At 45.1% G+C, this 17,535-nt stretch overlaps 1 protein-coding gene across 1 annotated transcript; it reads left to right on the top strand.

The window, feature by feature from the left end:
* The first annotated feature begins 4,565 nt into the window (after window positions 1-4,565).
* Window positions 4,566-17,318, top strand: ECHDC3 (enoyl-CoA hydratase domain containing 3). Its single transcript, XM_073328773.1, has 5 exons — window positions 4,566-4,749; window positions 6,848-6,969; window positions 11,708-11,805; window positions 14,547-14,747; window positions 16,745-17,318. The coding sequence occupies exons 1-5, from the start codon at window positions 4,598-4,600 to the stop codon at window positions 17,075-17,077; spliced, it is 906 nt and encodes a 301-aa protein (XP_073184874.1). The 5' UTR covers window positions 4,566-4,597; the 3' UTR covers window positions 17,078-17,318.
* Window positions 17,319-17,535: the final 217 nt, after the last annotated feature.

Genomic DNA, 17,535 nt, shown 5'->3' with positions numbered 1-17,535 from the left:
AAGGCATTACAAGCCCCCACAATGAAAACTAAAGTCTATGGGAGCTCTGAGCATTCAGAGGTCCCTCTGAAAAATCAGGCCCTTATTCTAGATATCTGTAGGTACTTCACAACAGTGGTTCCCAACCAGAGGTACATGTACCCCTTGGGGGTATGCAGAGGTCTTCCAAGGTATATACAGTATCCACTCATCTAGATATTAGTCTTGTTTTACAACAGGCTGCATAAAAAGCACCAGCAAAGTCAGTACAAACTAAAATTTCATACAGACAATAACTCGATTATACTGCTCTGTATACTATACACTGAAATGTAAGTACAATACTTATATTCCAAATTTATGTTATAATTATATGGTAAAAATGAGAAAGTAAACAGTTGTTCAGTAATAGTGTGCTGTGATGCTTGTATTTTTATGTCTGATTTGTAAGCAAGTAGTTTTTAAGTGAGGTGAAACATGGGGTATGCAAGACAAATCAGACTCCTGAAAGGGGTAGTGTCCAGAAAGGTTGAGAACCACTGCTTTACAAGATCGGAGCCAGACTAGCAAAAGTGGGGAGGATTTTTTCATCAGGCAATGGAATGGGAGCAAAAATTCACATCCTCAATGCACATATCTTGTTGATGTGTGTATCTTTATACATTATTTCTACTACACCAGTCACCGTGTTAAAGTATAGATGGAGACACGCTTGTGCGTAAAACATTTATACATGTCAGTTTTTTCTCTTACCATGTGGTGGGGGAATGGGGTGAGCTGGTGTGATTGTGGATGAGGATGGAAATCTATGGGGGTGTAAGACCCTTGCTGAACAGCGAGTGGAATGAATAATGCCAATGTGCTCTGTGTACAATAGCATCTTTCCCAGCTGATCAGCTGCCCCTTGTTGGCTGCCTGCCTGTGGTTGTTTATGCACACCCTGTCCCCCTTTGAGTGGATTGTGGGTGTGGGGACACCACAGTTACACTCTACCAGACCATCCTGGGACTCAAGATAGTATAGCTCAATGGCCAGAGTTAAAGCAGCAGTATAGGCACCAGGGTCCATATGGCAGCCCTCGAAAGCAGGGCTGTGTGGCCTAAGGGCCAGATCCAAGGGCTGCCACCAAAGTGAGACCCAGCCCAGGACCCTAACAGTGGTTGAGTGGTCTGCCACTGGGTCAGCGGGGAATCCAGCCACAACACACTGGCCTTACACAGGTGGGAGATACCACTCACTCCTCCACCCTGGGCCACTTCCTAGCATACTTCACAAAGTTGTAGTCCCTATAACATTGGGGTCTCTGGGCTCCTCAGTGCAGAAAACTCCCTGGGACTCTGACTGCAGCCAATCAGCTGTAGGTGACAGGTCTTCAGTCTGGGTCTCAGGATCTCCAGCTCCTGAACCTCAAGTATCCTTCCTCCATGGTAGTCAGCCTCAAGTGAGCTGGGCTGCTCTCCTTTATGCTAGCACAGCAGTTGGATCATGCCCAGCAGGGTCTGAGGGGCGGGACTTTCTCTGCCCATAATACGGGATTAACCCTTTCCTGCCTAGTGAGGGGTATGTACGCCCCGTCACACTACCTCACACAGCTACCTCCCAGCTCTGAGGAATAATAGAATCATAGGACTGGAAGGGACCTTGAGAGCATGGATGGTGCATGAGCCCCCACTTCAGGGAGGCTAGCCACACAGCCCCATCCTTACCACCTCCCATGTCCACCGGAGCCCTGAGTACCCCCACCCTGCAGCCGGAGAAGCCCTGGCTGAAACATCTGGGCCTCTGGCCACCCCCAGCACTGGGTTGCTAGCTGACCTCAGCATTGGCCCCAACACCAGGCTTCCCGCCAGCCCCAGGCCTCCAGCCGCCCTCAACACCGGCCCCAGTGCTGGGCCTCTGGTCACTTGCACCATTGGCCCCAGCCCCAAGTTGCCAGCCACTCCCACCGTCGGCCCCAGCACCTGGCTGCTGGCCTCTGTCCAGAGCTAAACTCTGGCTTGGGGGAGAGGGCGGAGCATGGGTGGGTCCAGGCCTTGGCTTAAGGGAGGTTTAGCCTCCCCATGCCTATTATATCTGCCGCCCATGCTCGAGAGGTCTTCTAGTCCAGTCTCCTGCACTCAAGTCAGGACTAAGTATTAGCTAGACCATCCCTGACAGATGTTTGTCAAACCTGCTCTTAAAAATCTCCAATGTTGGAGATTCCACAACCTCCCTAGGCAATTTATTCCAGTGCTTTACCACCATGACAGTTAGGAAGTTTTTCCAGACAGCCTGTACTGCATGTAAACAAAGACAAGAGGTCACTTCTGTGAGTAGTGAGTGGAATAAAGAATGGGGAAGTGGTGGTATTTCAGTCACGGCTGACTCCCTGCCTGGCAATGAGGCTAGAAGCTCTGGCCCTTTTTTCTAGAGAATTTCAGCCCTGCCTGGGGGGGCCCCTCCGCTGATGGGCTGCTTTCCTGCTCAGTGCCCAGCTTCTGGGTTAGAGCAGCCAATCAGAGCTGCTGGAGGAAGCAAGCTGAGCTGACACCATACTCACAGGAGGGGAGGGGGAAGGAGGGAGCAGAAAGTCCAGCAACTCAGGGCAGCTCCACTCCCACTTCCCCTTCTGTGGCCTGGGAAGGGGGGATGAAGAGCCCCTGGAGCTGTCCCCCCCATCCTGGAAGTGGGAGAGAGGACCCCACTGCAGCTTCCCAAGGCCTGGGAAGGGGATGAAGAACCCCGGGAGGAGCAGAAGGGAGGTTGTGAGAGCAAGGGACAGAACTGATGTTGGGGTATAATTGATCTGAGGCCTGGGGGGCTGAGCAGATGTGAGGGTGAGAGCTCCTGCAAATCACCTCACCCAATAAATATGGGAGGGTGGGCAGCACTGATTGTCATGCACACACTGGGGATGAGTAGGGAGAGCTCAACAATCTAAAGACAGGCCAAAAACCACAGTGTAATGTTTTTTAATCTCATGATTTTGCGGGGCCTGACTCGTGATTTTTTAACCTTTAGGGTTGGCACTACTGTGTGCGTTCTGCTGAATTGGAAATGATGATTCTCTGCTTTTTGTGTCATCCTTCTAAGAAGGCAGCCTGATGAGCCAGAAGCCCACCAGCTCCAACACGCCTCCCCATGAAGTTTAGCAGGGAGTGATGTGGGTGAAGGCTATTGCAGCTCCCTGATCCATCACCCCCCAGCTCTGCCAGGGCATTTCAGAAGAGTACTTCAAACAGAGGACTCTGAGTCAGGAAATCTGCCGTTTTACCTTTGGCTCTGTCACTGACTTGCTGGGTGATCTTAGGAAAGTTACTTAACTTCTGTCTCTGAAATCTGAATGTCCCCCCTCAGTAAAATGGGGATGGTTAACATTTATTGAATCTACAGCTCATAGGAATGTTGTAACAATTAACGTCTTTGAGCTCTTTGGATAGAAGGAGCAATGATAAGTATTATAATGAATTGGCTAGTGTACACATTGTACCAATGCAACCCATTGGGTTTGATCTGCTCAACTCAATGTCATAGGAGCAGTGAGGTTATTTGGCCTTTCCACACTCCTTGAGTACCATCATTTTGCTCTTTCAAGTCTTATTCTTTTCATAAGTGACTCTTTATGGGATCCTGGTCTTTGGCTAGTGCATAGAAAACTGGGGGGCAGAACTTTTGATTTTCTTCTATTCCCTATTCTGCTATCAAATCATGTGATATTGAGAAAGCCATTGCATCTCCGTGCCTCAGTTTCCCACTCTGTACAAGGAGAATAAATAATCAGACTGCTGAGTAGCTGCCTCACAAGATGGCTGTGAGTCTTAATTGAGATTTTTCAACTTCCTTCAGAACTTCAGCTAGATGGTGCTAGAGACAGACAATATATCACTCCAACCTGCAAATTAAGACAATTTTTTCAGAAATTAGTATTTCTTCCCACTGTTTCAGGATGATCGGCATCAGCCCCCAAACCGATCGTTGCCCATTATCAAAAGGCCATTAAGACAATTTACTGACGCAGGCTTAGATCTAAATCCCCAGCTCCCATAAAATCAGAATGTCACAGATCCAGGCAGTTTTGCTGAGGGTATAAAGAACCACAGAACTCTATTCAAAAGAGGGAAGAGTAATTCATCCTGCATGAATGCTGCCCTCCTAGGAAGAGTGACCTGAACAACATCCTCCCAGATATGTTAAGCATCTGCAAACAAATGGTGCCAAATCCTGTACTGGGCATATTAAGAAGGTCACTGCTGCTTTGGGAGCCTGCATAACAGCACCACACCAGTGGCTGGGGCTGGAGACATTAGGTCCAGTTCACCATTGTCCTGCTGTAATGCGTTGTCACGTACACCTGTGCAAAATGAGTGCTGCCAAGTGAGAATGGCAATGTCTTTGCACTGAGGGGCAGGCAGGCCAAGGCGGCATCAGGCTGTGTGTGCCTGGAGAGCAGAGGCGAGCACACTGGCGCCCAGCTCTCTGTGCAGGCAGAGGGAGCAGATTGCTGTGGGTGGCCGGGTGGAGGCAGAGGAGCATTTCCCCCGTTTCCCTGCAGAGCCCTGCCAGCCTAGGGGTCAGCAGAGAGCCAGAAAGGCTCCAGCAATTGCACAACACCTCCTCCCACTCCTTCCCCAAACAAGCAATGGCTGCGAGCCTGAGACTATGGAGGCTGAAGCCCTCCCGGATCCTCCGCGGCCGCGTTGCCTCTGGGTTCAGCAGCGGCGCCACCGCTGGATCGGGGCAGCAGCCACAGCTGGAGAAACTCACCAGCACGCGGCAGCTGGACGGCATCAGGTGAGGCTACGCTGCGCCCGTGTGAGCGGCTGAGCAAAAGGTCACACAGAACCGACCAGCGCTGGGACTCGGAGTAGTCCCCACTCTCCCCCGCGCCCCGATGGGACGTTCCTGCTGTGGGATTTTGTATGTGACCCAGACCCCAAAACGAGGTGTGTGTAACGCACTAGACCCCACCCCCAACTCGCCCACAATAGCAAAGGGGGTTGAAATGCTGGTGGATTTCCCTGACACGCAGACAGAATTTTCTATGCAGTTAATCTTCATAACTCTGGGTTTCTGATGTCAGTGATTTAATGGGGCAATGTCAGCTTTTGTGGGGGACCTGCATAGATTGGCAATGAGTGAGTGTAACTGAAAGGTGGATGGGGTACAGTTCAAGGCCAGTATGGCAATCAAAATCCAGGGGGATCATTTTTAAAAAGTCCTTTAAAGAATAAGGACATAAAATCGTTTACAGGAGCAGGGACGGGGCCTTCCCATGTGTCTATTACTCTGTTCAGTCCCTAGCTCAGTGGGTGTGGCTTAATAATTTTGACAGCACATTTGCACTTCTAAATTTTCCTTGTGGTATATAAAATCCTTGTAGTATATAAAACTGCCCACGGGGAGAATGGTGCTGTCTGACCTATGAAGAGCCGAGAGCCTCCCTGCCACAGAGATTTACCAATCTAAATCAGTGTTTCTCACATGAGGCCACCAGGGGCTTTTCTTGAGGCCACAACCTCCTGCGCTGTGATGCAGGGGGGAAGTGGCAAAGTAGTGGCCCCTCCCTGGTGCTTTTGGATGCACCACCTTTGTGTTGGTTGCTGGATCTTCCAGCAGGGGTTGGGCCCTGCCCCCCTCCAGAGATACCTGGAGGAGCAGCTGGTGAGTTCCTCACCTTCCCAGGTGTGGTGGGGCTCAGGCTTTGGGCTTCAGCCCTGGTGTGTTGGGGTGGCAGGCTCTGGCCACGGGACTTGATGCTCCAGCCCCCTGCTGCCTCCCCTGGCCACCCACCCACCCACCTACCAGCCCCATCGCCCCAACCCCAGCTGCCTCCCCCGACCCCCATCCAGGGTTTAATTTTTCCCAGGCTTGCCAGGGCTGAGTAAGTCTGCTGTGAAAAGTGATACTTGTATGTTTGTTAATATCACTTTTCACAACAGACTTATGAACTAGCACTAAATATATTACAATAATTTGGACATGTGTATATGCATATTTATTTGTTTTTCCTAAAGCTAACCAAATATTATAGGAAAAAGTATGAGAGCGGCCATGAGCAAGAGTTGGTGGCCGCACTCTGAGGCCACCAAAAAATTTGTCCTGAGAACCCCTAGGCTAGATCCTGCAGTTGTTGTATGGATGAACCCCTGTGCCTGCTTGGAGCCACATTGCCCAAGGCTCCCACGCTTATTCCCATCAAATGTAGTCCTGTTGACCTAAATGGGATTATTCACAGTCACAAGTGTTATGCCTGGTCTTAAGTGTGTGCTGGATTGGGCCCTAAACAGCCACAGTGAGTTATAGGACATAACTGTGCCTTCTTAGTCCCACAAAGTGTGTGGCTTGGAATTTTTAAATTAAATTTTGTATTTATTTTGGGGGGGAAGGGCTCCTGCCTTCACTTTATGAAATTGTCATGCTCTTACCCTTTGCCACCATGGGAGAGAAGCGATAATAGAACAAACATGACTTCTGTCTGTTCCCAAGAGGTGGCCTCCCGAGGATCTAATGATGAACACATCTGGTATGTATAAGTAAGCTGTGTAGCCAGTCCATATCTGATACAGAGGAACACAGCAGCCTCCATCAGGGAACAAAGTTGTCAAGAAATGCTTCCTGGTAGCAAGTTTAAAACCAGAATCAGCTGTAAATTCTTCAGTACAGGGACAGTCTTTTTGTTACATGATTGTACAGTGCCTAGCACAATGGGGTCTTGAGTACTGACGAGGTCTCTTGCCTCTACTGCAATACACATAAATTATATTAAATAAAATAACAAATTTCAAGTGCCCGTCCTTATTTGGACCAAAGCTTTGATTCCAGAAACAGTCGCAGAGGTTCTATTTTGTTTGACTGGATCATGACCAGTTTGTTACTAAAATCTTTACAGACACATTATGTTGAATAACCCGAAGAAAAGAAATGCTCTGTCACTCTCTATGCTGAAGTGTCTCCGCGATGATATTCTACATGATATCAAAAGCAAGGCTCTCAGAGTCATCATCATTTCAGGTATTTCCTTGATCTCAGGGGGAAAAAAAAGGTTGGAAAAAAAGATGGGTCAACTGCCATGTTCTACAATGCCATATACATAGTGGTGGTTTGGACAGTGTTAGAGATGGGCAAATAATGGATGTTTTGGTTCGCTGGCAGTTCCAAATTTGCAGAGTCAGGGCCATTGTTTACCCAGCTGTAAAATTGGAATAATAATACTTACCCAAACTTTGTTAAGTGTTTTAGATGAATGTTGTTACAGATCTGAGGATCCTGCAAAGACTTCCATATATGTAGGGTGTCTATTTTTCAGGGCTTATTAATTTCATTTTTAGGGGGCTATTTTTAGCTATTTTTAAACGTTAGGTAGCTGTAGATGGAACAGCCTTCCAGGGGAGCAGTGTGGGCAAAAAATCTAACTTGTTTCAAGACTGAGCTTGATAAGTTTATGAAGGGCCTGGTATGATGAGGGTAGATGGCCAAATCTCCAACGACTGGTGATGGGACACTAGTTGGGGAGGGCTTTGAGTTACTACAGAGAATTCTTTCCCAGGTTTTTGACTAGTGGGTCTCACCCACGTGCTGAGGGTCTAACTGATCACCACATTTGGAGTCAGAAGGAATTTTTTCCCCAGGACAGATTGGCAGAGACCCCAGGGGGTTTTCACCTTCCTCTGCAGCGTGGGTCACAGGTCACGTACTGGTTTGAACAAAAGTAAATGGTGGATTCTCTGAAGTGAGCTGTAGCTCACGAAAGCTTATGCTCAAATAAATTGGTTAGTCTCTAAGGTGCCACAAGTACTCCTTTTCTTTTTGGTGGATTCTCTGTAACTTGTAGTTCTCAAATCTTGATTTGAAGACTTCAGTAACTCACCCAGAGGTTATTGGCTTATTACAGGAACAGGTGGGTGATATTCTGTGGCCTGGAGGTCAGACTACATGATCATGATGGTCCCTTCTGGCCTTAAAATCAATGAGTCCAAAAATCAGGGATGTTGGAGCTTTCTCTTTGTATACACTGTAATGAGCAATCTCTTCATAATGTTCCCTGGTGTACATCAACCTAGCACTGTTTCAAATACATCAACCTAGCACTGTTTCAAACCACACTATGCTAAAGCACACTAGGGAACCTTTCATGCCCACCAGCAGGGTCTGCACAGACCAGTTAATGCACAACTCATTAGTGTGCTTTAGAAATCACCCTCTCATACTCTGCATTACTGCTCTGTGCAGATGAGCCCTTAGATACAAGTAACCATTTCCAGAGTTTATTTGATAAACACTGTTTTTTTTTTATTTTATTTATATCGTGTTTTATTGGTCAAGACCTAAAATCCAAAGTCCCACATATATGCTTAATTTTACACACTGTGAACAATACCTTCAGTGTGACCTGAGAGAGTACTACCCACGCTGTGTGAAGCTAAGCATATGCATAAGTCCATGCAGGGTCTGACCCTACTTTATAAGTGCAATAATAAGTACTGATGATAGTAATAACTAAACTTTTCTTCACTCAGTGAAAATACAAATCTACACAAGTGACAAACACTGCAGGAACCCTCTTGTGAGCTGCAGCGTTTTGGACCCTTACTGCAGTATATTTTTAAGGGTTCATAAGTTCAATTGTTACTTTTCTTTTCAAAATCAATTTTATATATAGGGATTTTTTTTAACAGAATAAAACCTAGGTTACAATGACCATCGAGTTAAAGAAAATTCCTTTTTTTTTTTTTAAGGGTTTACTGTTAAGAGGTGTTGAGCTCCCACAACTCCCATTGATTTCAGTGGCAATTCCACAGGCTCATGTGCTTAATGTTGAAGTTATGATCAATATCACAACATGTTGTGCAGAAGTTCAGTGGGTAGGACACAATATTGGGACTCAGGAGATGTGGATTCAATTCCCAGCTCGATTACTAGCTGCCTTTGTACTCTTCTGCAAGTCTCCAAACTTCACCGTCCCTCAGTTTCCCTATTTGTAAAAGGAAAGATGACAAGCATTGTAAAGATCAAAAGGTGACCAGCATTATATAAGAGCCAAGTGTTATTATGTCCCTTCTTCCTTCTAGATACTCATATAACCCCTATCACTATAGGTAACATTGATGGGCATGGTATAAGAACTTGAATAAAACAGTAATATCTGAGAACTTCCAGAGTATATAAAATAGAAAAAACAATCAACAATCTTTTTTCTTTCCTGGCCTGTAGAAGAAATAGCTTGATTCGTTTATAATTCTTTTAAATTTTGTGTGAATGAGAGTGAGAGTTGGATTATTTGTATCTCTGTGGGTGAAGGGTTTATTGAGGGAAAGGTAGGTCAGAGAAATTAGTTTTCAGTTAGCTTTGAAAGTACTACTTGGCTCTTATATAATGCTGGTCACCTTTTGAGCTTTACAATGCTTGTCATCTTTCCTTTTACAAATAGGGAAACTGAGGGACGGTGAAGTTTGGAGACTTGCAGAAGAGTACAAAGGCAGCTAGTAATAGAGCTGGGAATTGAAAGTACTAATTTTTCAAAAGTAAAAAAAAGTAAAAATTTTGTGAAATATTCAACATTTTTACTTTGGGGGTTGTTTTTTTTTTTTTTTTTTGCTTTTTTTTTAAATGAGAACTTTCAACCAGCTCTACTCCAGTTTCATTGTTCTAGTGGAATGCAGCTGATAAGGAGGAGGAAGTGATCTCGGGCAAGTTAAGGCCAAATCCTATGGGATGATTTTTCATGACCTAGCAGTAGAGTGGCACATGGGCTACTGTGTTTTGTATAAATTGGAGGTTTTTAAGGGCGTGCATGTGGCTTTTTCCCCCAGACATAATTAGTTACAACAATCTGGCACAGAGGAAACTATTGCATGGCCAGGGCTGTGTCTGTCTGCTAGGATGGAACACAGTCTTTGCATTTGGACATGGGTGTTTTTTGGTGCCTGGCTACATAAGTATCCATTAGCAATAAGGAGCTCTAAAGAACCCCAAAACTGCCAACCAACTTATCCTTAGGGCAAATGCCCTTGATAGAGAGGATACTTCCTTCTTCCTACCACTATTACTTTGCTGTGGCCTGGATTCAGCATTCATATAGGTTCAGATTTCTAGTAGGCATTGAGAGAGCTGGGGGATGGTACTGTTTGTGTTTGACATAAAGCAGACGTATAGCTGGGTGTATTCTGCCTTCATCTAGGTTCAGATTTCTAGTAGGCATTGAGAGAGCTGGGGGATGGTACTGTTTGTGTTTGACATAAAGTAGACATATAGCTGGGTGTATTCTGCATGCTGCTGGCAATTCAGTCTGTGCTGTCACACCAGCCTTCCCGACAGCATCATGTAGTTAAAGGATCATGGGTAGAGAAGGGACAGAAGAGAGAGAGGAGTTAGCCGTGTAGGATTCCACAGATGAGAGCTTTGGAGGTGGAGCAACCATTGCCCACAACAACCATCAGAGAGGAAAGACAGTTCTTGTCTGTTGCCCTCCTGAACAACCTGGCACCAAAATCCTGATCTTTATTTAGCGTGGGTGAAATATTAACCAGAGGCTGCTGAGTCCTGTATAAACAGGAGAGAACTGTGTCAATCAACCTAAGAACAGAGCAACTCCCCACCATACTGGGTAGAAGCTGTTGTTTAAGTTGCACTGAATAACTATTTTACTGTTTTTTCTGAGAAGCTAGGCTGAGCCCCGTAAAACCCCATCACTTCCTATTGACTGAGGAATCCTCTGCTAAATACAGGGGATCAAATACTCCTCCCCCCCCCACCCCCAGAAAAGCCAACAGGATGAAGGAAAGAATTTCAAAAATTATTTGGGTGTGACCTCACTTTATTTTTGAGGGGCTAGCAGCCCCCTGACTCCACAGAGCTTGAGGATCCTTGGAGATATATGGTACTATCCTCGCAGGTCACAGGGCATTCACGCAGAGAGCCAGCCCCACTATGCTTTTCCTTTGACTCCCGCCCTGCCCAGCCCCCCTCATTTGGTATACCACCTTCTCTCTGAGCTGAGGAGAGGGTGTCACTACTGCAAGGAGCAGCACTAACTCCCCTCTGGATTTCTCCTAGGAGACCTGAGTTGCTAGGGAGCATTTCACACAGCAGTAAGATTAATGAGGTGAATATGTGGCCTGTTGTGATTTGTCACAATGCAGGTACCTCCTGCCTTGAACCAATCCGTAGTTTCAGTAGCAGTTTAAGAGATCCCTTTTATGGCTTGTATATCAATTTAAGATTATAAGGTACCTTAGATGACTTTGGGATGAAATATATTTGAGCTACGTGCATTCTTATGTGTAAATTCTTATTATGTCTGCCATTTTGTGCCTCTCCTAGATGACCAGTTGTCATGTCTTGCACTAAGTTACACAAGAGGTGCTCAGTAGCAAGTGACGTGAGATCACTGGTTGCATTTCACTGGGTACCTACAATGGAAGGCAAAGTAGAAGCTGAAAATGAAAGCTCAAGGGTTTCCTTCTACAGATGTGTCCTTACAATGCCTGTTAGAGTCACTGGGGTTTATGTGACTAAATGCTGTACAGCAGTCTGTATCTTGATCTACAGCAGCTGAAATCTTGATCTAAAAAACAGAAGCCATCATTTTGTTATGTTTTTGCAAAGTACCGTCCTCCCCTATTTTGGGGTATCTCTACTTCTGCCATGTAGGACTTACTACATTCTGAATTGTCACCAGCCCAAGATGCTAGATTCATTCAGATCAGCAACATTAAAAGATTTTTTCTTCCTTTTGTTGAATGCTTTGCAGCGGAAGGACCTGTATTTTCAGCTGGCCATGATTTAAAAGAATTGTCCAGTGAATGGGACATGAAGCACCATATCGAAGTATTTGATACCTGTGCTGAGGTAAGCCAGGGTACTGGTTTTGCATTAATGCCAATAATGCATTTCAGTGAATCCACTATTAAAGTGCAGAGCTGAATGGGACAATGAAACAAGTTTAAGAAGGGAAAGAATGTGGTGGTCCTGTGGTTAGAACAGAGCTTGGCCCTCTGGACTCCTGACTCCAGTTCTTGACTCTGCCACTGATTTACTGTCTGATCTTAAACACGTTATTTTCTCTCATCATTTCTCCATATGCAAACAGAAGTGTAAGGATTATGCATGATTAAAGGCTTGTATCTGCAATATGCAAATGCTCGAAACTAGGTATAATTGTTGCATGTTCCTTTAAATCTTTTTAATATTTGATCCATGTATCATCACTGCATGAGTCTTGCAGTCTGCACAAATATGGATCAATTCGTTATGTTTCATAGGCATAGTACTCCTAACCTACCTTGCATCAATTAGGAGCCGTTGTCCTATTCCAAAACCTAGTTGGTCAACTGGAACCAATAGGGAAACATGGTTAATTTACTGATATTTGTTAAAAGCTCTGAGAACCTCATGAGAAAGTTGCTAAGGAAGTGCCAGGTACCATTAGACATATTGATAACACCCATGGATTTGCCTGTTTTCTTTATTTTAATATTAGTTTTATAGTATTAGTAAGATAAATGTTTAATTCAAAGTCGATTTTTTGCTCTTTTCAGTTGAAGACAGGGGTGGCTTTAGGGTGGGTTCATGGGTTGAGTTGCACCCACAGAAATCATTAAACCAAGGGTGTAAAACCAGGAAAACATGATGGAGAGGCAGCCAGGCCAAACCTGAGTGACACTGTGATCCTGTGTGCAAGATTGCAACACCCAGAGTGGGGAGCCAGCCCAGGGCCGCAAGATAGGAGCTGCTGCTTCAGGGCGAGTGAGGGGATAGGCTCGTTCTCCAGCCCCTGCCTCTCAGAGCCTCCCCTCAGCACCAAGCTGGGATTAAAGTTGAAGTGCTAGGAACAAGGGGGCTGCTGCGGGTGGACAGTGCCCCCTCAGCAGTTTAATATAGTACACCCATTGAATCAGGGCTAGTTACATCTACCCCTGGTTGAAGATAGTCATGTGTTATTCACACAGGCTTATGCCTAACCCCCATCTGAGCAATGTCCTGCCATGCTGACCACGAGCAATTGAGCAAACAGCCACTGGTTCATGGAAAAGCTGAAGAAACATAAAACCTTTTCTACTGTCATATAGAGTGGAATCAAGAGTTTGCAAGTTTCTCTACTTTAACAGAAAATTAGACGGTCCTGTAGGTATAATTAATACCGTGAATGTGTGCAGGATTTCAGTTATTGGCACTTCCCGCTGTAATCAGCGGGCAGATTGGAATAGAATGGCTCAGATATTTCATTCTTTGGGGTTCCTGATCTAGCAAACTAGGCTTTGAGTTAATAAAGAAAAATATAGGAGGATTAGCAGACTATTTGTAGTGTAAAAAGTTAAGTCAGTGTATAAGTCTTATACAGGATCAGGGCCTTAGCATATGACAAGTGTAATAATTTAGCCATGAGTATAAGGAACAAATAATGCACCATACTTCAAATAAATATTTCTGGAACCATGAAAATGATAAAGAAAGTTCAAGAGGAAATGAAATGCCAGGGACTAAACTAAATATATGATCTTTTTTTCTAACAGGAATATCTTGCACTTCTATAGCCCCTTCTATCTGAGAATCTTAAAGAGATTTAAAAGCACTAATCAAACCTCACTTTACCCCTATGTGGCAGGGAAGTCTGACTGGTAAATAACCACATCTTACATGTGGAGAAACTAAGGAAGTTAAGTGACATACTCTATTCACTAGACCACACTGCATTGGGTGTTGGACTAGGGGCTCAGGAAACACTGCTTTTAGTCCTGGCTCTGCCAGTGGCCTGCTGCATGCCCTTGGGCAGATCACTTAATCTCTGCCTCAGTTTTTCCATCTGTAAAATGAGGATAATACTGACTTCCTTTGGAACACACTTTGAAATCTACTGATGAAAAGTACTGTTTAGAAGCTAGGTGGTATTATCCCACACAAAACAGATACATCTTGGAGTAGAAACTAGCTCTCCTGACTTGTTTAAACACAACAAAACAAATACAATAATTTTTTTGTAAAGGATGTTTTGAAGAAAGTAGTTGCAGATGTGAATACTGTACACAAATGGATTCCTTGCCTGGTTCCATTTCTCAAGAAGTTCTGAACACTAGTTTTTAAACAATAGCACAAGAACTGAGATAAAGGCAGAGCTCATGCAAAACTGAATTTGGAAATTTCAGCCAAGGAGTGTAAAATATGATTTAGCAGAAGTGATTTCCCCCCACAAGAAGAGAGTGAAGAAACCAGCTGAAATTTGTCATCTAGTCACCCTGTGCTGATGTGAGTTGTTTATCTAGGTAATCATGATAACACTTAGCAGGTAAATAGCACTTTTTATCTGCAGAGCTCAAACATGGGTAAGTATCATTATACAGACCGAAATGGAGGCACAGAGAAGTTAAGCAACTTGCCAGGTGATCAGTACCACAGAAGTGTCCTGGCCCCCAGCACTGTGTAATACTCTTTGGGGGTAGGGACTATCTTTTATTGGGACACTCTGCTACCATATTACAGATAATCAATTAAGATTATTGTATCTGTAACAACATCTTCAAGTCATGGATTATGGGAACATGTTGCACCTATGCATCCGTGACCTGCTGACTACTTCCTTTTTGTATATACAGGTCATGACTCTGCTCCAAAAACTCCCCGTACCAGTGATTGCCCAGGTAAATGGTTTGGCTACGGCAGCAGGCTGCCAGCTGGTGGCGAGCTGTGACATTGCAGTAGCGAGTGAGAAATCCCAGTTTGCTACACCCGGAGTCAACGTTGGGCTGTTCTGCTCCACACCAGCTGTGGCCGTGGGGAGAGCCCTTTCTAAAAAGGTAGGTGGTGTTCAAGAGAGACCTGTTCTCTCTGGGTTCCTGAAAGTAGACCCCATATTTACGTGCTCTAGCTCTGATCCATGCACCTCCCTCACTCGGCACTTTGTCGTGCAAAACATTCCAAAAGCAACTTTAGAAAAAAAAAAATATTAGTCTGAGGAAGTCCAAGAATCATAGAATATCAGGGTTGGAAGGGACCCCAGAAGGTCATCTAGTCCAACCCCCTGCTCAAAGCAGGACCAATTCCCAGTTAAATCATCCCAGCCAGGGCTTTGTCAAGCCTGACCTTAAAAACCTCTAAGGAAGGAGATTCTACCACCTCCCTAGGTAACGCATTCCAGTGTTTCACCACCCTCTTAGTGAAAAAGTTTTTCCTGATATCCAATCTAAACCTTCCCCACTGCAACTTGAAATAGTGTAGACGTGACCTGTATTCCAGGACAGCAGCTCTGCTACCTCCCTGATCCCAAGCAGTGGGTCCTCACAGCAACAGCAGATCAGTACAGGAGTTCTACTCCCTTCCGCCAGTAAATTCTTTCCTTTAGACAATGATGCTTTCCCCCCTGCTGAGAGACCCCTCCAAGTGCAGGATACCAGTCCCATTAGGTATCCATTCCTGCCAAGCACTGACATTTCAATGCCAGCATGATCTGCTTAGCTCTGTTTTAAATAGCATCTATGACCTTCCTTTATCTCCTCCTCATTTCTTTCCTACTGACTGAGTATGGGCCTCACTCACTGGATAAGGAATACAGTTCACTTCACAAAGCCTCGTTTGAGATGTGCAACCTCAGGTCCCAGTCCTCATACAGTACTGGATCCATCTGGGCAGAAGCTTTTGTCCTCGCTATGTCAGTGGGGCTCTGCCCAAGTGCAAGGGTCCTGCTGTGCAGGTCAGATTTCAGGAAAGGGACCTTAACTGTTAACTTCCTGGCTCTGATGCCATCTTGAAATCTGTTGAGTTAGAATGGTTTGATACTACAGCTGCTCCTGGATCATCCTTCCAATATTTCTGATTGTACAATTCTGTGTTTAAAAAAATACAATGCCACATATTTTAATCAAAGAATATCAGGGTTGGAAGGGACCTCAGGAGGTCACCTAGTCCACCTGCTCAAAGCAGGACCAATCCCCAATTTTTGCCCCAGAGCCCCTAAATGACCCCCTCCGGGGTTGAACTCACAACCCTGGGTTTAGCAGGCCAATGCTCAAACCCCTGAGCTATCCCTTCCCCCAAATGTACAAGTGCTCCCATGTCAGATTAAAAAGCACCATTGTTGCAACTGTTAGGACTTATGGTTTTACATCTTATCAAATGAAATGTGCCCGAGAGGATGGTCTTTGCTGCAGGAGCTACAAATACAAGAACAAGGGTACTTAGACCTCATGATTCCGGATACCAGCTGATTGCCTCTAAGGTCAGCAAGGCATTTTCCTCCCCATATTTAGCCCTGTACAATTAGCCAAGTACATTATGGATTTTTTCCCCTCTCAAATAAAGCATCAGACACAGGTCACTGCAGGAAGCAGAATACAGAAATAGATGTAGCAGTGATCTAACTTGAGCGTCAGGGAGTCTAATTAAAAACCACACAGAAAACTAAAACTAAGGCCAACATTTTCAAAAACTACCCACTGATTTGGCATGCCTTCATTTTTATTCTGTTTTATATTTAGTGTGCTCAATTTAAAGCACAAAGGTGGGCCTGTTTTAGAAAATGCTGAGCACCCACCCCTCTCCTTGGCTTCAGTTGGAATCATGGGGGTTCAGTACTTCTCGGTATCAGGATCATGTGACTCAGGTTGGCACCTAAAATCTGTGGGCACTTCTGAAACATTTTTGCCCCTGGACTCAACTGTCCTCCCATTGAAGCTCATGAGAATTTTGCTAGCGACTTCAGGGTGAACAAGATTGGGCCTTATGTCTCCATTTTAATTGCTGACGTAAACCAAAGCAAGCTGAACTGGCTCAGTAGGATTTATTTTTTTCTGTCCAGGTTGCATTAGAGATGCTGTTCACAGGAGAGCCTATTTCTGCCCACAATGCTTTGCTGCATGGACTTCTCAGCAGGGTGGTACCAGAAGACAAGCTGGAAGAGGAGACCATGAAAATTGCACGCAAGATATGTGAAGCCAGCCGGTCTGTTGTGGCACTGGGGAAAGCCACCTTTTACAGACAGATGGCACTGGACCTTGATGCTGCCTACAGAATGACCTCCCAAGTCATGGTGGACAATCTGACCCTGAAGGATGGGCATGAAGGAATAGAGGCCTTTATTCAGAAACGCAAGCCTACCTGGTCACATGACGTGAGCACAGCTTGCAAATGAGCACGCTCAGGCTTAGCTAACTCACACCAGTGTCTTCTCTGTGAAAGTCCCAGGGACTGTATTTTTGGTATTGCTGAAAACGATTTCACTTCTGTATGGTGTAGCTGATGGCCACTGGCAATGATAAGGAAGGAAGGAAGGGGGAGGAAGATAATGGCTAATATTTCAGGTTGTTCTTCAAGGGATGCCAACAATCATATTACAAGGTTTCTGAGGACACAATAAAATGAAGTAAATCAAACCAACCTTGTCAGAAACTCAGCCTTGTGTCAGAAGGGCTCAATTCTATCTGGTGCTGTCGTCAATGTAACATATTCATGGCTACTTGGAACTTCAAGAAACTTTGGGGAAAGAACTTGGATCCTCCTGTTCTGAAAGCATAGGCCCCCCTACTCTTTGAGCCAAGTGAGAATCTCCATTAGTTAAGAACCTATAACACACAGCTACAGGATTTAGAG

Source organism: Lepidochelys kempii, chromosome 1 (genome assembly GCF_965140285.1).
Source record: "Lepidochelys kempii isolate rLepKem1 chromosome 1, rLepKem1.hap1, whole genome shotgun sequence".
Taxonomy (NCBI): Eukaryota; Metazoa; Chordata; order Testudines; family Cheloniidae; genus Lepidochelys; species Lepidochelys kempii.
This window is presented reverse-complemented; position numbering and strand designations above follow the sequence as displayed.